The 19,409-nt window shown below is 52.1% G+C and overlaps 1 protein-coding gene across 3 annotated transcripts in view; it reads left to right on the top strand.

Moving 5' to 3' along the window:
* Positions 1–19,409, top strand: part of FAM120A (family with sequence similarity 120A) — a 96,223-nt gene that overhangs the window by 45,195 nt on the left and 31,619 nt on the right. For all 3 annotated transcript variants that reach the window (XR_006965920.1, XM_047100632.1, XM_047100638.1), the window contains exons 6-10: positions 3,551–3,648; positions 3,874–4,154; positions 12,783–12,870; positions 14,746–14,973; positions 17,236–17,410. Coding sequence is in view for 2 of the 3 variants with exons in the window: in XM_047100632.1 (XP_046956588.1) it covers positions 3,551–3,648; positions 3,874–4,154; positions 12,783–12,870; positions 14,746–14,973; positions 17,236–17,410 (870 nt within the window). In the remaining variant the exon portion in view is untranslated. The remainder of the gene's footprint in view (positions 1–3,550; positions 3,649–3,873; positions 4,155–12,782; positions 12,871–14,745; positions 14,974–17,235; positions 17,411–19,409) is intronic.

Raw genomic sequence — 19,409 nt, forward strand, 5'->3', positions numbered from 1 at the left:
GAGCCTCCCGGTCGACACCGTTCCTTCCAAGATGTGTGTGGTCTTTAGAGGCCGCTGGGGGGCGGGGGGCGGGGGGGGGTGCTGGCAGCATGTCATCCCGGGTGGCTCCCGTGGCACGCTGTCCGGCCGCCGTGTGTGTTTTCCTCATCGTTCGCAAAGAAGTCTCTAAACGTTGCTTTCATCATGAGAACATTTTCCATACGGCGACTAAATGCCTTTTTCACGTGCCTCTCTCAGTCTGTGTAGTCTGCTAACAACAGCTTCTCTTGATAGAGCGTCTGTGACAGGAGAACAAGGACCCCCACGTGTAGCCGGGGTCAGTCCTGAGAGGCGTCCTTGTCACGCAGCACAGTGCTCCGCTTAGTGGTGCGAGGGCACTGAGAACCAGAACTGGTGCACAGGGAGGCATGCCGCGCGCAGAGGCAGGCCTGGCTTATCGGGCGGTTCTCCAGCCTTCAGAGAAGTGTAGACAGGTTAATTCACTTATTAGACTGGGTTCTGAGAGATTAGTAGCCCACTTTGCAGGTCCTCAAAGGTTTATTGGAAGTCAGTGACTTCAGTATGATTTTAGAAAATGTTCTTTCTTTGGAAATCTTTGTTCTTAAGTTATGGTTTGTTTTTAGGGAAAGTCTGTGCTTTTCAGGAAGTTTGTAGTGCATGATGGTCAAAATTTTAGGGAAACAAAAGGGTCCCCTTCCCTTGAATGCTGCTGTGTATTGGCATAGCCGATGTTCCGTGTGCTTTCTCAGAAGTTTCGTGGAGCAGGTCAGCCACAGGAGGCAGTAAATAGCACTTCTCACAGTAATTTGGGGTGTAGTGTTAGAGCTTGAATGGAGTTCATAGTGTTCTTTGCAACCGAACTTGGCCACAATTCAGAATCACCTGAGAAGGGACTTAACCAGTTACAGCATCGTGAGTCTCAGACTCTGAGGCTCTAATCTCCTGGGTCGGAACTGTTTGATCAGAAGTGTCTCCTCGTACGTTTGCATGTGTATATGTGTATGTGGGGTGAATATGTGTGTATGTGAGGTGAACATGCATGTGCATGTGTGTGTATTTGGGGTGAGTGCGTGTACATGTCTGTGCAGCGAATGTGTGTGCAGGCATGTGGGATGTGTGTATGGGTGAGGGTGCATGTATTTGTGATGAACACGTGCATGTATGTAGGGTGAGTGCGTATACGTGTATGGTGAATGTGCATATGTATATGCACGTGTGGTGGACGTGTGTGTGAGTGCATGCACATGTATATAGGGTAAGGGCATTTGTGTGTGGTGAATGTGAGCGTGTGCATATGAGTGTATGTGAAGTGAGTGAATGTGCATGTGTTTGCATTGAATGTGTGTGTGTATGTGGGGAGCATGAGTGTATGTGTGGTGAATGTGTGTGCCTGTGCATAAGTGTGTGTGTGGCAAAAATGTGTGCACGTGCACATGTATATGTGGTGAGCATGCGTGTGTGGGGAGTGTGCTCTGTGGTGAATGTGTGTGTGCGTGTGTGGTGAGTGTGTGTGTGGTGTTGATGTGCATGCATATTGAGTGTACTGTGGTGAGTGTGTTGAGTGTGTGTGGTGAGTGTGCTATATGTGTGGTAAGTGTGAGTGCAGGTGCATGTTTTGGTGAGTGTGCTGTGTGGTGGGTGTGAGCGCATGTGGTGAATGTGTGTTTGGTGAGTGTGTGCATGTGGGGAGTGTGAGTGTGGTTGTGTGCGTGTGGTGAGTGCAGGTGTGTGAGTGTGCTGTGGTTAGTGAGTGTGTGTGTGGTGAATGCAAGTGCATGTGTGTGATGGGTGTGCTATGTGTGATGGGTGTGGTGAATGTGTGTGTGGTGTCAGTGCATGTGTGGGGAGTTTGTGAGTGGTGACCATGCATGTTGTGTGTGTGTGGTGAGTGTGCTGTGTATGTGAGTGCGTATGTGTGGCGTGTGAGTGTGCATGGTGAGTGCATGTGTGGTGAGTACATGTGTGTGGTACGAGTGTGTGTGTGGTGAATGTGTGTGTGTGGTGTGTGGTGACCACGTGTGTGTGTGTGTGGCAAGTGTGCGTGTGTGGTGTGTGTGTGTGTGGCAAGTGTGCGTGTGTGGTGAGTGTGTGAGGGATATGCACATGTGCCAGCACCATCACTCTCAGCTAGTTGCCCTGCAGTTGTGGAAGTGACATTTCGAGCTTCCCTCCCAGCAGGCCGTGGGCTAGGCACTCGGAGATGGGCCCTCGCATTGGACCGTGACCGTGGCCTCTGGGTGCGTGGGTACCGTGGGGGGGAGAAGTTAGTCACCGTCCGGTGCTGCCTGGACCGGGTGGCTCTGGGAGCTCCGGTTAGGCACTGGGGGGAGTTCAGAGAATGGGAGGGAGGGAGGGTTTGGGTTTAGGGATGCTCGTTCGTTCTCATATTTATTTAAACGTGTCTCGGAGAGTTGGCGGGGCGGGGGGGCAGGGAGAGGTAGGGTTTGTGGGCTGCTGGTTTTCCTGGTGTTGCCCAGATTCTGAAATTGGAGGAACGCTCTACCTGGTAAAGGATGTTGGCGTCCAGGGGTCTCTAGGCTTGGTTTTGTTGGGTTTCCAAACAAAGCTTAAGGAGGAGATGGTGTAGCCTCAGGGCCCCGTGTCTGCTGTCTGTCCCCACTGTTTGGGCTGTGGGGACACTCAGGGCTCAGGTGCCTGAGGCCTGACTTCATAGGCACCCCATCCCTGGCTTGTGCGGGGGAGCAGAGCCTTGAAGGGTGTCCTTCTCATTTTTATTACATTGCTAAGTAGTTTATGATATTTGGAAGTGTTCTGATGCTGAGGCCACGGGCCCCGTCAACACACATTGGTCACCACGTGTCATGCTGGCCGATGGTGCCCTCTCAGACTCCGGGAGACGGAGGTCGTGGGCATGCAGGTGTGCGGGCCCGCGGGCCCAGCCGATCATCCTGCCTCCCGTCTGATGTGGGGCCTGGTCCTCCGCACGCTTGTTCTCGGGGCTGTGCTGGCACGGTCAGCACGAGGGGTGGCAGAGTGAGTGCGGCGTCCGTAGGACAGGTGTATAAAGTCACGTTCTGAGAGCACAGATCCCAAGTTCGGTCCATGATGTATGTGAAGCGTGCGGCCTGGTTGTGGTTTTGCCTAACGGCCGCAAACTAAGTATAGAGGCAGCACCTGCCACATTTCACCGTTTGTATCAAGAAGCTTGTCAATAGCTGAAAACTGAATTTCAGTCTCAATAGGAAGACTCCATTGCCTCACAGACGTGAGGGGAAGGGTCTGTCCCCACTGTGTCCCTTCGGAGCCTGTAGTCTCAGGGCTTTGAGAAGCCGGCAAGGGGCGGAGGGAGGGTGGTCCGGATGCCTGCAAGTTAAAATCCTAGCTTCAGTCTGTAATGTTGATCACCGTAAAATTAACTGTGTTTTAATGTTAAACATGAATTTCCAAAGGTGTTTGGGAAGTGGGATCAGTGTTGTGTTATCCCCTGAGGAGGGACAGGGCAGATGGGGACATGTGCTTGCCACTCTGGTGTCCTGAGCTCGTGCTCTGCTAACAGCTGCGTCGTTTTCTTTCCTTGTCGACGGAACAGCCAGACCAAATCCGTTCGGAATGCCTGGGATAGTGCCACCGTATGTCCCCCCCCAGATGCTCAACATTCCGCAGACCTCTCTGCAAGCAAAGCCTGTGGTGAGTCCTCCCCCCACCCCCCACTTCCTGCTCCCAACCTGCCTGCCTTGGGGGCTGCTGCCCTTGGAAGCTGCACAGACATCCGATTTTCGCGAAAACTAAGATCATTTCTGAAGCTGTCAAGCTGCTCTGTGGAGCAAGTGCCAGTGTTCGTTGAATGAAAGCTTAGCCAAGACCAGGCAGTGCTGACCGGGGTGCGCGCGTGACCTCTGCCCTCTCTTTCAGGCCCCGCAGGTGCCCAGCCCAGGTGCCGCGGGCCAGGGTCCACACCCGTACAGCCTCGCTGAGCCGGCCCTCGCGTTGGAAACGAGTGGGAAGAGTCTGACCGAGCACAGCACCTACAGCAACATTCCTCACGAAGGAAAGCATACCCCGCTGTATGAACGGTCGTCCCCGATCCACCCAGCTCCAGGCGGCAGCCCCAACCACGTGGATTCAGCCTACTTTCCAGGGTCTTCTACGTCATCGTCTTCCGACAACGACGAAGGCAGTGGAGCGGCTGCAAAGTGAGTGGGTTGTGGAGCAGCTGTGGCTTCCCCGGGGTCGGTTGGCCGTGTCAGGCGCAGCAGGCAACCTGGGCTCTGGGGCGGTCGAGAGCTGAGCACGGAGGCGTGGGGGTGTTGTTTGTTGCAGGAAGGCGATGTCACTGTGCACGGCTTGGGCTTCTTGGACATGGGCGAGGGGCAGTCAGACGCTTCCTTGAGGCTTCACAGGCTGGAAGTCTGTGCTCGTCGGCCGCGGCCTCGGGCCACTCCTCTGCTGCAGTGGAGGTTTAGGAAAATTGGTTCGTGTGACCCCTTAGACGTGGTGAAGTTACCTGGTAAAGTGCTGCTGACTCTTCCTGTCCCCTGGCCTGGGGGACCCCAGTCTCACCCCCGAGAAGCATTTTAAGTTAGACGCTGGTGGCTTCTAGTCTTCGCTCCTGGATTGAGGGGACCTTGAATTTCCTTCCCTCCTGAATTGAATCTAGCAATTCAGATCTCAGCTCAGCAGCTCGTAGACGATTCCTTAAATCATGCTGTTCACCTGACTGGAACCAGAGAAAGCTGCAGTCAATGTTGGAGTCATTGCTGGAGGGGAGTTTTTTTTTTTTTCTTAAGTTTATTTTTGAGAGAGAGAGAGTGAGAATGAGAGCAAGTGGGGGAAGGGGCAGAGAGAGAGGGAGATAGAGCATCTCTAGCAGGCTCTGCACTGTCACCACAGAGTCACATGTGGGGCTCAATCCCACAACTCTGGGATCGTGACCTGAGCTGAAATCGGGAGTTAGATGTTAAACTGACTGAGCCACCCAGGCTCCCCAGCAGAGAGGAGTGTTTTAAATGTGTGTCCCCGAGTAAATGAATTTTTAAATATGTAACTTGTTAGAGTCTGATCAAGAAAGTTTTCAGTGCACTATCTTCCTTCTCTTCCTAAAAACTCTTGAGTTTTGAGAAACCTGACTCACAAACAAGGAAGAAAAGGGGAAAGGAAAGGAAAGGAAGGCCTTTCTTATTTCTTCATCTCCTCTTCTTCACTGCACTCTGGCTCATGGCTGGACATCCAGGGCCCCTAGGCCCTCCATCCATGGAGATGGTTTCTCGTCTTCTGCAAATTCGCACTAGGCATGAAGGCTGAGGCTAGACGTCCCCTCTCTTGTTCTTTCCTCCATCTGTAGAGTGGATGCAAGTGTCCCCTGACCTCAGGCAGGAGTTACCGAGGGCTTTGCTGCCATGCAGGGGCTGTGTGCTCCGTGGAGCAGTGGTGCATAAGTCCATGCGGTTCTGAAATCCCGATGTGAAGTATTAAGCTGGACTTTGCATTCATTTTTCCCAGTTAACTTTCTGGAAAGGGCGTATAGTGGAGACTGAGTGTGACTGGGCCGGGGCCTGGGATCGTGTGTGTGCAAATGAGAACAGCTGGTCGAGTCTCAGAAGCCCTTCCGCACTGAAATTCTAAGGCACTGAGTTCTCTGTTAATAACTGGTACAGATTTGGTCTAGTGAGAGACATGCTTTCTAGATGGCTGGGAGCAAGGCCCAAAGCAGGAGGGTGTGTGCCTGGGCCACCTGCGGGGTCCCCCACAAGTGTGGCCAGCCGCCTCATGGGGCTGGGAGATGAGGGGGATACTTGCTGGAGGGCCCTCAGCTCTACCCTGACTGTGTCACTTGTCTGGCCCTGCCCTGTGCTTTCACGGTGCTCTTTGGGGGAGCTGCTAGAAGGGGGCTTCGTGTGTGGGGCAAGCATCCTCAGCCTCAAATGCAGACATTGGGAGGCCTTGTCGGCCTGTCACACTTTAGTTTTCTTGAATCTGCTTCGCCTCCCCGTTTATCGTGATCAGCAGACATGTTAAAACAGAGAGGAGGAGGGAGGGAGAGGAGGGGGATGGCAGTTGTGCCCGAGGCTTTGGGGCCAGACGCCAGGCGGAGCAGGACCTGGGTCAGCCCTCACAAACGTCCCTGGCCCGCATTCCTGGTCTCCAGCGTTTGCTCTCCAGCCTGAGCGTGTTGTGTGTTGTGTGCACTGGCCACGAGCACAATAGGGTGTCTCTATTCTGGCTCAAAATCTTGGTAGGAGTGGGAGGTCATGACTTGCTTTGGTTTGGACTTGAATTGGGACCTCTGGACTTGGATCTGTTGTTGGGATGGTCTTCAGGGAAGGAAGTACATACATTAAGCCAAGGGACACTGAGCACTTGCTATGCGACGGGAACATGGCAGCTGTTGGCATGTTTCTAATGGATGGTGCTGATAGGTGACAGGGAACACTACTGAACAAAAGCGAATCGACCTGTCCCCTCCCCCAAAGCATGCTACAAATGAAAAAGACAAGTATTTCAAGTAGGAAAGAATATAACATGCAGTTCACAGAAGAAACACAGATGATCAGGAAGCATAAAAGATGTTCACCCTCACCAAAGAAGAAAAAAAAAGAATGTTAAAACATAACGAGGTACCTTTTTGTGTAACCTATAAAGTTAGCAAACATTTATTTTGAAAGATAAAGTTCAGGGGATGCAAGGCTTCGGCAGACGGAGAGGCTCTCCTGGCATGTTCCGGGGGGCACAGCTCCCTGCCACGAGGAGGACATGAGGTGCGCCATGAGCACTGCAGGTGGGTGCGCTCACGGCCACCGCTCAGGTTCACACGGTGGCATGTGAACCACGCGTGCTCGGCAGGCCTGCCCCTTATCCCCCTGCTTGCATACCTCGGTGGCAATCTTGGCCCTGGAGGCGGAGGGGCCATTGTTGTCACAGGTGCCTGCGGAGCCCCAGGCCAAGGGGAATTGGGCATCCTTAGTAGGCATGGCTGCCGCCCAGGCTGTGCTGGCTCTCTCACTGTGGCCCTGTTTCTGTCGGAGGACAGAGGCATCTGAGGATTATTTTCTTTCTTTTTTTTTTTAATTTTTATTTAAAAAAAAATTTTTTTTTTTAACATTTATTTATTTTTGAGAGACAGAGCATGAGCAGGGGAGGGGCAGAGAGAGAGGGAGACACAGAATCCGAAGCAGGCTCCAGGCTCCGAGCTGTCAGCACAGAGCCCGACACGGGGCTCAAACCCACAAACGCGAGTTCATGACCTGAGCCTAAGTGAGACGCTTAACTGACTGAGCCACCCAGGCACCCCCCCGAAGATTATTTTCAAGTGACGAAAAGAAATATTCTGCTTTCTAACTCCGTGTTTTTTCTCCTGTTTTATTGGAGTGTCATTAGCACGTACTTCTTGCTCTATTCTCGGTTAAGTCTTTGTGAAACGAAAACTAAGGCACTTGTCTTTCTTCCTGGCCTTTGTCAAATCTTTGTAGTGTTCTTTTGGTAGAATTAAAAAGTATGATGGAATCCTTGTGGAGGTGTTTGTCTTATATTATTTTCACATATTCATTGGCTTTTAGATACTGAATCTGTTCTGAGTTTGCTAATTTAAAGTTTTTAGTTCTTTGTTCTATATGTTTTTCTAAGAAATACGGAAATCTCTGTACAAAGTCAGAAAACTGAGACGTTAGAAAATACGGTACGGGAAGTCTCTCAGGAGCCACCTCTAGAGACACAGGTGTTTTCACAGACAGGTGAACACACAGGTACCTTGTTTTTCACTGCGTGTCCTAACGTGCCTTTCTACTCATGGGGTCTGATCTTAGGGTCAGCAGCTTGCCTTCTTTCTTACACGTGGTATGCTTCCGTAATAGTGTGTTCATGATCGTGTGTGGAGATGGGAGTGTGCGTGTGTGCATCGCTTCAATGTTTGGCTCTGATTACTGACATCTTGAAATGGATGTTTGAAAGTCCTGTTAGGAGAGAACATGAATATAACATCTCTGTGCTCTGTGGCGTTGTTTGTATGGATTGCTGTTTCGTGTTCCTGTGCACGTGGGTGTTGGTATGGGGTCAAGGTGGCATCTGTCAGATAAGATTTGCCGGCCCCTGTGAGTCCTGTGGGATCAGATCTGGGCTGTGGAAGGTCCCTGTCGGTGCCGAGGGCCTGCACACCACTGTGGGGACACGGTGCTGTGGGGACCCAGGCCCCAGCCTCCTGTGGCTGGTCGCGCCAGGTTTTGGTGGCCTCGTGGTTGTGTGGCCTGGAACTCACTGGGCCAGGCGTGGGTGGAAAGCGTCTAGCGTGTTTGTGAATTGAATCAGCTGATGAGTAACCACAGTAAGTGATAGGTAGCATCACTATTTTTTCGGAACGCCAATTCCATTTTAATGTGAAACACCTCAAGAATTTCATTCTGTGCCCTTGACCTAGTGGCCCAGGAAACGTGCTTCCTCTGCCAGGTGGTAGTGATGTTAGGCTGCTTGTCTCCTATTCTTTGTCCTCTCAGGTTCCTTTCCCAAAGAAACGTGTGGTTCACAGAGAGAGCCACATCTTACCCCAGCCCCCGACAGGCTCAGCACAGCTGCAGCCTCTTCTGTCCAGATTCTTACCCTCTTTATGTGCTAGACTAGGGCAGCATACCTTGTGTATCCTCATAAAAACAATTCTGAGTCACTTTTATGTGTTGGTCAGGTGTAATCCCGGAGACGGGTGTCTTCACGTGTCCTGGCCGTGCTCTGACATGTATGGGTGTTTTGTGTTGAGCTCGTCCGCCTGTGTTAGGGGTTTGAACCCTCCCTCGATGGCAGAGAGTCGTGAGGAGTCCTGGCAGATGCATGAGAGGCACACATGGACGTCCCGTCTGACTGTTGGGTAGGAATTGGAGCATCACTTTCCGTGTTCCCAACTTCGTGTGTGACAACCTGAACGTGTGACATTAGCTTAAATCAGGGCATTAGGAGAATGTCCTTGCAGGGGTGTTGGGGGTGTGACTCGTGGTCCCCCATCCCGGCGCCCAGTCCCCCGTGCTCTGTGGTGGGAGTCTCAGGCCTCCTCAGGGCTCTGCGGGGCTAGGGTGGGAACAGGTGCGCGTCCAGGCCCCTTCTGTCCCAAGCTGGGGAGCACACAGAAATGAAGATGTGTGCATGCCTGTTGCAGGCTGGCCACACTTGGTCACCACATCTGTGACCTCGTGCATACACTGGATATTTCTACTGGGAGTTTGGTCTTTTCTCTTTCTTTCCTGTTTTGTTGCCTCCCTTCTGGTTTTATTTGCCTTCGCTCCTTCATTCCTGTTGACAAGTCACTCAGCTCGTGGTCAGTGCCCCTTCGGGCAGCCTGCACCCACGTGGTGGTGACGTGAGTGAGAAGTCAGCGTGTGGGCCAGACGCTCTCACCTCCGGTGCACGCAGACACCAGCACCGCGCCAACGAGACCCACAGGCAGGAGGGTCAGGTTTGCTGTCTCCCCCGTGTTCAGTGCAGGATGACCCCAGGTGTTCTGCTGCAAAACGAGGCCCGCAGAGCCAGGTGATGTGTGCTGGCCTCTGTCCTCACCACTGTTCTGGGTGTGCTGATGGCCTGCTGCGACCCAGTCTGTGTACAGTCCCTTGGGATGACCTCATCCCATAGCGGCACAGGGTCACTGGAGGGATGGCGGGCCGTGGTTGCCTCCAGTCACTGTTGCCGTGCTGCACATGGGTCCTTTCCCTTCCCTCTGAGCCTGACTCCTGTCAGCAGGATTCAGTGTGAGCTTGCAGGCTTCCTGTGGCCTGTGTGGGTCCCAGCAGATCTCTCCAAGGCATGGCTGGTGACAGGTCGCCTTTCTGAGCAGTTGTGGAGAGTGAAACCAAAATGTGTGTTCTTCGAGGCAAGGCGTCTGTCATACACCCAGTAGCTCGTTTCAAGTTGTAAAGTGACATAGTCATCCTAGTGAGATGTTCTGGACTTTAGAGAAACTGGCTTTTGACAAGATGCTTTTCAGGCAGAATTTTAGGTTTTATAGTATGGTTATTAGGAGGCCATGTGATTATCTAGATTAGGACATTACTTTTAGTTTGGTAGTGACCTATAAACAGCAACACTGGTAGTATATGTAAATGTAGGTTCTGTGTGATCTTCGGTGGGACAAGCTTTCCACTTCGGTGGCAAGTAGGGCATGGCCGCCCTGCCCCGCCCCGTGCTTGCCGGCGTGGGGCCCATCGTGAGGGTCGCGTGCTTACGGGGCTGTATGTTTGACGAGGCTCTGTGTTGAGCTTCGTGTGGTATGGAGGAGAAGTCAGGCTTATGCCGTCTCCGCCGTATACCTTTTGGCTGTGGTTCCGTGATTCCTTCTTTCAGCCGTTGGCTACCTGCTTGGCGGTGGCGTGAGTGCTTATCTTCACGGCGTGTGTAATCTAGTGATGGAAATGGACGACAATGCAGTGCCAGTGTGACACACGCCGTGAGGGACATGGCCGTGAGAATAGCAGACGGGCTGGGTAGGGAAGCCTGCAATGAGGGGACGTTGCCGCCAAGGCCTGAAAGATGAGGCGTCATAAATAAAAAACTCTTCTGTCGTGAAGAGAGGGGCTGGAAGTCCCGACAGAGTGCGGGGTCCCTCTGCCTCGCCAAGAGCCTGTAGGACACAGGACTTCCTGGAAGTCCGTGAGAAGAACATGGTGCACTTGCCGCGATGAAGGAGGAAGTGTGTGGACTATCTGTGCAGGCGGCCCCAAGAGAAGATGTCACATGTGGAGAGGTGCCCGTCTCCGTCTTCATCAGGGAAGTGCAGACCACCAGACCATGCTGGGGGTCACCGCACCCCAAGAACGACTGCCAGGGGAGCCACAGAAGACTGGGCGCATTCAGGGCGGTAGCTGGACCAGAGCCGCAGCGGCAGTGTGCTGTCCCGAGGGCCCATCTAGCAGGGATGCCGGGTCCAGGCCTCTCGACGCGGGTGGCGGGTTTCCAGGGCACTCAGAGCCTGGGAAAGCCCGAGTGTGCTGTGAGAAGTCTTGTAACCCTTACCCTTGGGAAGGGGTCTGGAGCGGGGCGAGGGGCAGCCTCCGGCGGGTCAGCCATGCCTCATTTGGTGACTTGCATGTGTGCTCAGTTTGTGGACATCTGCTGAGCTGTGCCCTTGTAACTGGTGCATGTTTTTATAGGTATATCCTACTTCCAGTGTCTAGAATTGTGAACGATAGATGTTATGTTTCTTTATAAAACCTGTAAGTATCTGAGTAATTTGTTCTAAAGTTTCACTAGATAAATGTCACTGACTTCTTAGTGAAAAAGTACGTAAGCATCTCTATTTATGCCACGTTTTGGATCACTGCAGTGCCGCTAACCTTTCCTTCCCAGTGCTGGAATGCTCCTGCTGGACGCAGCACAGCTGACAGCGTGTGCGCCGAGCCCTGCTCCAGGCCCCCTGCCCCCACAGTTGGTGCCTTGTTCTTGACTTTAAACAGAATGATCTTGGAATGATCGTTGTGCTCCTGGAATACTCACGTTCAGTTTGGTGCCTCCTCATCACAAAGGATCCTTCTAGTCTTGCAAAGCTGTGGCCTCAGAGGGTACAGATGACTCGGACCGAGCACTGGTCGCCCTGAGTCCTTGCAGAGGACCAGGAACTGGACGCCGGGCAGCTGCGCAGTGTCCCCTCACATGGCCGGGACCGAGGAGCCGGATCGGGCTCTGAGAGGTGCCGCGTGGGGACTCTTGTTTACTGTGGGCGCCTGCTCCTCCTCTCTCCTTCTTTTTGCTGTTTGTTTGGTTTGGTTTGGCTTATTTTATTTTATTTTATTTTTTTTAGTAGCAGAACTGACATGAAGTCTGTTGGAAGATGGGAGAATTAGTGGGTCTTAAAAAAATCTGTCACTTGAGTCTGTTAGGAGGCAGGTCCAATAAATTGCGCTCTTCCCTGGCCTGCCCTGTGGCCAGCACTGATTTCAGAAGCTGGTTTGGGCGTGGGCCCTGTGGGGAGGGATGGGGGGAGGAGCCCTGCCAGGAGGCAAGGGAGGCCCATCTGCGGGGAGATCCTGTCCGTTCCCCGAGCCCGTGGTGAGCTTCCGTTTATGTTGTGGTCTGCGGTCTACAGATGAACAAAAACGTTTATGAAATAATGCCATGGGTACCCTGTTTACTGCATTCTGTTCCATTTCAGTGTTTATAAAATGCTGGTTGAACTCTTCTGGAGATACTAATGGGTCACAACCTACAGTTTTTAAAAAAATGCCGATTGGAATACCTCAATCTGGCCTGTGAGATGCTCAGTGCTCTTCCCGCTGTCCCTTTCCACACCCTGATTTTTACTGCTTTCCAGTGGAAGCTGTCCCCCAAATCCCATTCTGCCACCCACTCTCTGAGCGCACTCCCTCTCCTGGGCCACGTCCCTGCGCTCCCAGGGCCTCTCAGAGAACAGGCCGGGCGCCCCGTGTCTGGTTTCAGCACGTGATACGTTACACGTATTTATGAATGATGAGGAATATCCGAGCCAGATAACATTTAATCCTCCTCTGCCTGGTATCTCTCAGTGGAGTGTGATTGTTTTATCCTGTTTCTCCAAGACAACTGAACTCCTTGGAGGCAGGGCTGTGCTGCCCGCTCTGTGGCCCACCCTGTCATCTTTGAGGCGGGTGCTGAGGTTGGGTTAGGTGCTCTGTGTTTCCTCTTCCAGGGAGTGGCTGTTGCTGCCCAACCGAGTAGGCCGAAAGCACCCCCAGCGTAGGGCTGTCTCCGAAGGTGGTTTGTTGGGGGAGGCGAGGTCAGTAAAGCTGAGGTGTCGCTGAGTCTGTGGGCTCCACATGGGCTACTGTGGTGGAAGGCCCACGCCATTCAGTAACCATGTTCCTTTTGTTTATGTTCAGCCATATCAGCGGGAACAAAATTGGCTGGGAGAAGACGGGAAACCACTCAGAGCCGCAAGCACGGGGAGACCCAGGAGACCAAACAAAGGTAGCGGGTTGGCATTTATTCCTTCACGTTCTGACTCTTTGAGCCTGTGATGTTAGGAATTGGTTTAAAGCAGAGTACTCTGTCTTTTAAAGCATGTTATGAGTAAGAGACACTGGCATGGGGGTGTCACACATTTGGGGGATGGGAGGGGAAGGGGTCACATGGGGGTGGGGGTCACAGATGTCTGTGCAGGGGAGGAGGTCACAGACATTGGTATGGGGGAAGGGGTCGCAGATGTCAGTGTGGGGGGGGGGTTGGGGTCACCAACATGGTGGGGAGGGGTTCATAGAGGTTGGTGTGAGGGATAGGGTCATAGATGTGAGGGGACGGGGTCACAGAGATAGGGAAGGGGAACGGGGGGCATCCTACTGTCTCACGGGGCGGGTTGGGGGCCTGGTGGAAATCCTCCCATCTGCTGACACATGCTTTTGTCAAGACCCAAAGTCTTGCAGAGTCCTCGCCTCCTGCAGGGTTTTGTGGGGATTAAATGAGAAATCACTTGGGATGTGCACATTAAAGATGAAAATAAAGTAAATTCCATTCCCCCTTTGGTCTGCCTCTGCCTGTTGCTACTGATATCTAGAAATACCTTTAACTACAGTCACGTCTGTTCCCACACGCGGTCACTTAGGATGTGCCCGTCTCTAGCAGGAGTGGACTTGTTTTCTGCACAAGGTGACACAGTGTAGGAAATTCATTTAAGACTCTGAAATACTCTCGCTTTTGAAGGGTTATCCTATCAATAAGCAACAGAAATGCTTGCTGGATGCTGGTTTTTAGCAAAGCACCTTCCAAAATTTTTAGCTATTATTGTGTCTATATTCTGAATGGAGAGTATAGAAAACACTTATGAGTTATCCTTGAGTTTTTTTTAAGACCAGTTTTGGTGCTTTGTGTTTTAAAGGATAAAGTGAAGCACTTCTATACCATTGTAAAGAATAACGTTTTGTATCAAAACAGAGAAATGTGTATTCCTTAGATTGGCACAAAGTCAAGCAATATGCAATTATTATTTCCAGCATTTATCACGAGAAAGAATAACTCCGTTTATTGTGCAAATAATAATTGGTCTCAGCAAACAGTTTGGACTTGGCTACAGTTTATAAAGACAACAGGAAGGGTGTCCCTTTGCCCTCCATGTCCTTAGCTGCTGCCTGCCACCCTACATCCCTGAGTCCCCCACTCACTCTTTCCTGTGCAGCTTGCACACATTCTGTTTTGGCGGTTGGTTGTTACTGAGTGGGTATTTTTTCATAGTGTTTTACTGTGTACATATTTCTGTCATGTAGGTCTGACTCCTCAGTTTTAATGGAATTAGCTTGTTTTTTGCTTTAATTTTTGGTAAATGGTTTCCTGTGCGTACTTAATTTGGGGCTTTGTAATGACAGAAGAGAATGCCCAAGTTAGGGTTTCTGTTTATTCTCCCACTGCCGGCCGTGGTGGTGAGGAGTAGGTGTGAGCCCCTGTTGTGTGCACTGCTGGGCAGGGACACAGCCTTTCCGGGCACCCCCTTTGTCATCTGGGCAGAGGACCTTGCCTTCTTGGCACTAGGCAGGGTCTCCACGGAACTTGAATCACACGGATGGGCCACATGGGCCACACGGAGCAGGTGGGACAGGGTGGCTTCCCAGGGATCAGCAACCACAGAATGCCACTTCCCCCCTCAGGGGCCCTGGGGACTAGCCATGTGAGGGGGGTCACCCGGCAGAAGGTGCACCCCACCCTCCCCCCCGCCCCCCCCCCCCCGGGCTCAGGGGCAGCTCCCATCCTTGTCTTTGGGGAGTGGTCCTTTGCACAGGGGCACGGTGAAAGAAGGGAAAACAGGAGCTGACTTGTTCCCCCCCAACCCCCCTTCCCCTGCCTGTGGCTCTGCAGACAGAAGGCTCGTCTACGGCCTCCTCGGGCAGCCAGCTCGCTGAAGGGAAGGGGAGTCAGATGGGCACTGTGCAGCCGATCCCGTGCCTGCTGTCCATGCCCACACGGAACCACATGGACATCACCACACCGCCCCTGCCCCCGGTGGCGCCTGAGGTCCTGAGAGTGGCAGAGCATCGGCACAAGAAGGGGCTGATGTACCCCTACATCTTCCACGTCCTGACCAAGGTACGGCGGGCGTTTTCTGTCTTACCAGGCAGGTATCTGAAATGGAATGCATTTCTGCTTCCCAGACCTGGAAAGGGCGGAAATGTGTACCAGTAAATGCAGTCGGAGAACTTGGGAAAATCTTACTTTCCCTTCCATTTGGTATAAAATACTTTTGAAACTTCAAATTAATGGCACATCGTGTTATTTTCTGACTTGTAAATTTATTTCTAATTTCAACATTTCTTGCACCGTGTTGATGCTCTAATGTCAGGTTTAATTTGATGTCACATACAAGACCTGTTCTGTCATGTGTCCTGGAAGTGCCCCTCTGGAGTGGCCGCTGGAGGGCTTGCTTGTCGAGTGCAGCTTCTATGGCACTGAACAGAAAATCCAGTACGGGATTGTGTAACACGTTAGCGGTCAGAAAATGCAGTTTTCTGTTTACACAGTGTCATAATTCCACTTGAGTAACGTCTTAACAAATGTACGCTTAAATATACATCCAGCGTGGCATTGGTTTTGAATCCTGGTGTCTTGAATGGATCTATGTGTCCATTTAAATTTTCTCAGTGATTTGTAGTCTTTATGTTGGTGTTTATAACCCTGGACCCACAATTTAACATGTAACCTTGGTGACCAGATTTTTCATGTAAAATTGGTTTATTGCTATCCTGTATTTTTAATACCTTTTCATCGGTGTCTGTACCACCACAGATCATCAGATGTTTTTCTCCCTGTTTTGCAATCCATCTGTGGTTTGTAAAGCGGGGTCTGTAAGTGCAGAAGCCCCCTGCCCCACAGCAGTTGGACGTGGCTGCGACCGTTAACCGGCCGACCCGAGTGTCGCTCGCTTGTGTCAGTCAAAGGGCACCACAGTAACTCAGCTCCTTTCATTTATTTTTAAATTACGGTTGCCTCCAAGTCTCACGTACTATTTGCTATGGGTCTGCACGTATGCTTTCGCTTTTCAGATTATGGTTGTGAAGTAAACATTTTATTTTTCAGGGGCAACGCATATTATAAGGGTAAGTGGAAAGTTCCTCTCGCGGGAGAAGGACTTGTTGAGTTTAAAGGGGCCCAGGTTCGGGGGAAATCGCGCCCTGTGCCGTGGGGTTGTGTGGGCTGTGAGGTCCCGGACCCCTGTGCTTCTGCCCTGCCCGCTGTGGTCTGATTGGGGACGGTCTGAGTGACAGGTGGCCTGTCCTCTTCCACCACTCACTGATCTATCTCAAGGGCAAACAGTAATAAAGTGACTGTAGTTGACAAAAGTAAACAACTATCTTTTCAGATTTTAAAATGCCACCTAAAATTTTTCTGTATGTTAGGGAAAGCTTAGACTGTCAGGCACGCCGTTCCCTGCAAGCTGCGTGGCCCTGGTATTAAATTTTCAGGCCAAGATGTCCTCAGTGGGCGAGGCTTCACGCTCACGCAGGCAGCCAGCCGAGCCAGGGGCCTGGAGAGAGTGCCCGCCACACAGCGGTGCCGGCTTCGTGAGGATAGGGAGAGACCAATTTTGAAATTAAATTTATGTGAACAAAGAGCAAATACTATGGAATTCTTGAAAGATACGTATCGATAAATTTAACAGCCATTGGAGGTCATATGGACGTTCTTACATTAGGAATACAACTGAGTAAAACTCCTGCCGAATCTCTTGATGTATGTTGACTCCCTAGCACATCTGAGACAGACGGGGCCACAGAAGTCCTGCCCCCACGAAGGTGTGGGACACATGGCCCCTCGTCCTGTGCCGAGGCCAGCCACGTGCCAAAGCCTCGCAAATCAGACAGCACTGAAGAGAGTGCCCGCAGGGGGACCGTGCTTGCACGTGGCCGTGTTTTACGGAAGTGCTTAGTGAAGACAATTTGACCATTTTGTTTTCAGGATACTCATTTCTTGGATTGTACATAGGCCATTAAAAATTACCAATTTCATGACTCATAGTAAAGTTTGCAAGTTCTCAGCATTTTCTATTCTATTTGTTGTCTGCTGTTATCTGTCTAGATGGTTTCAAAGACTTGGGGATCGTCTGTGGTTTCTTATGCTTTGGTTCCAGATTCAGGATGAAACCACATAGATTTTATTTTGACTCTCTGAGCATATGTTTTGACAACTGCTAATGAACTCCCTAAACATCCTGCTGCACACAAGTGGTTAAGCATTGATGTGGAATGGAATTGCAATGTCGTTAACTGGAGATAATACAGTATATTTCTGTGAGTTTGTTGTGAATTCAACATGAAAAATGTGCAATATTATTCTGCTTTCTTCCATGCAAAGGGTGAAATCAAAATTGCTGTTTCTATTGAAGATGAAGCCAGCAAAGACCTGCCTCCCGCCGCCCTGCTCTATAGGCCAGTTCGCCAGTATGTTTACGGAGTGCTGTTTAGCTTGGCAGAAAGCAGAAAGAAAACTGAGAGACTTGCTTTTAGAAAGAACAGACTTCCACCAGAATGTATGTACTGTGAAATCCATTGTTTGTTTTCCTCGGTACCTCGTTATCTCTTGTGCATTTTCTAAAGCCTTAGAGGATTGTGACTGAGTTTGCCCTGAGCGTCCCACGTGAGACGGTGGGCTTCACGGGGCCCTTCGGAGAAGAGGACAGGCCCCGGGCTGTTTTCCTCAGTAACATTCCAGTCATGGTGTCTATTTGGTAAACCGTTTCCACTTTAAACTGGACATTGAGCTGGAAACGGTCTAGACGGGCGCCATCTCGCCGTGGCTAGCGCGTCCCGGCAGGGCGACAGTGGCATCCGCTCTGGTGTCCGCAGGCGCGTCCGGACTACAGAGTCTGTGTTCCCGGGGAGGACCTCACCGCGTTGCAGCTGCTTCTGTGCAGGTGGCACGTACCTGCGCACTGCGCACGGCCCGCGGCAGACAGGGTCCTGGTAGCGGTCTCCCTCCAGGGCTGTACCCGACCGACCCTGGGGTGGAGGGGAGTGGAGTGGAGGGACACAAGGTGCTGCTTGACATGCTGGCAAAAGCTGAGGTCAGAGCGCGTGTTTTCCATCTTCCAGCGAGTGGGCCGGTGGAATACTCGGGGAGAACTGTGCCTTTCTGTTCTGGGTAATTTTATCTGCTAACGTAGGGAGTGTAAAAGTCACTGTGTATTTCTTAGGAAATATAGGAAAGTTTTCCAAAATGTACAGTCTGAATTAAGAATATCCTCAGCTGTGGAGAGTAGGTCACCAGATCATCCCCTCAGTGCAGGCTGTCTGGGGACGAATCCCCTGCGTGTGTACTGGGGCAGCGTGGGCCTGGTCGTGCTGCAGTCGGGTGGCACTCGGGGACGCAGGTGACAGTGGGTCTTACCTTTGGACTCTAACCTGGAGAGATTCTGGCAACTTTGAAAACTTGATCCGTAGATCCTGATGTCTTGTTTCTGATTACCGTGCCAAAATGTGGTTCTGTAAAAAAATGAAGCCTCTGTCAGTGAGGCCATTTGAGGATGGCCGTTGAGCTCTGCAGCCCCTGCTGACACATCTGCCACTTTGACTGGGGCTGGAGGTGCCACGGGAGACACCGAGCATCGTCAGCCGGCTCTGCGTGGCCGGGACGTTCCTGGTGGACGCATCTCACTTTGCCCAGGGCCCCGTAGCTGTGACCTCCCCTCCAGTGTCCACCAGCCCTGAGCACCCTAGGCCCCTTGCTTCTCTCCTGGGCCTGGCCCGCCAGCTGCTGCAGAGCCCTGGGCAGCCCCACTTCCTGCCATGTCCTTGGCTCCAGCGCACCGTTTTGACTTTGGTGGTAAAAGCTGGTCTTTTCCTCATTTGCTTCTGTTCCAGAAACACACCTACTATTATTTAGCACCTTCCCTGGAAGTTTTCAGTGATCACAGCTTGGGACCCTCAGGTGGTCTCCAGGATGGGTCCCCTGTGCAGTGCCCACAGCCTTGTAGAGCAGTCCGGGTGGGTGGGTGTTCTCTGCTCGCGCCCCTCCTTTCCTGGGGGTTCTCTGCCGCCGGTGAGCTGTGGGTGTGGGGGATGGGTGGGAAATGAGAACTGCTCTCCACCTTGTGCGTGCGTTGTGACCCTGGGCGGTGCAGGTGTCGGGCTGGCCTGTGGGCACCCTCTGGGCATAAGCGAGAGAGCAGCGCACTGTGCTGCAGGCCGGGTGTGTGTGCACCCCATGTGGTGGGATCTGGCACTGCGGAGGGAGGACGGGTCAGGGCTCGGGGCTAGGACAGTGAAGAGAGGAGGGGGTGGGGGGATGGTACAGATGGGCTCTGCCAGCCCTGAAGCTTTCATGCATGGGGGCGCATGGACCGGTGGACGTTCTGGGGGATGTTGGTGCTGAGCGTGCTGCGGTCTTTCTGCTCAAGTGACGAAAGAAAGTGGGTCCTGACTTCTGCGTCAGCGACCACGGGCAAGCCACTGAAGGTGAGGTAAGAGTGACGTTTCTGTTCAGGAGGATGGGCTGGGTAGGGACAGGTGACGAACTGAGGCAGCGGGAAA

The sequence above is a fragment of the Lynx rufus genome, unplaced genomic scaffold, assembly GCF_022079265.1.
Source record: "Lynx rufus isolate CCGP_SWC_20201006 ecotype Redwood Valley unplaced genomic scaffold, mLynRuf1.p SCAF_10, whole genome shotgun sequence".
Classification (NCBI taxonomy): domain Eukaryota; kingdom Metazoa; phylum Chordata; class Mammalia; order Carnivora; family Felidae; genus Lynx; species Lynx rufus.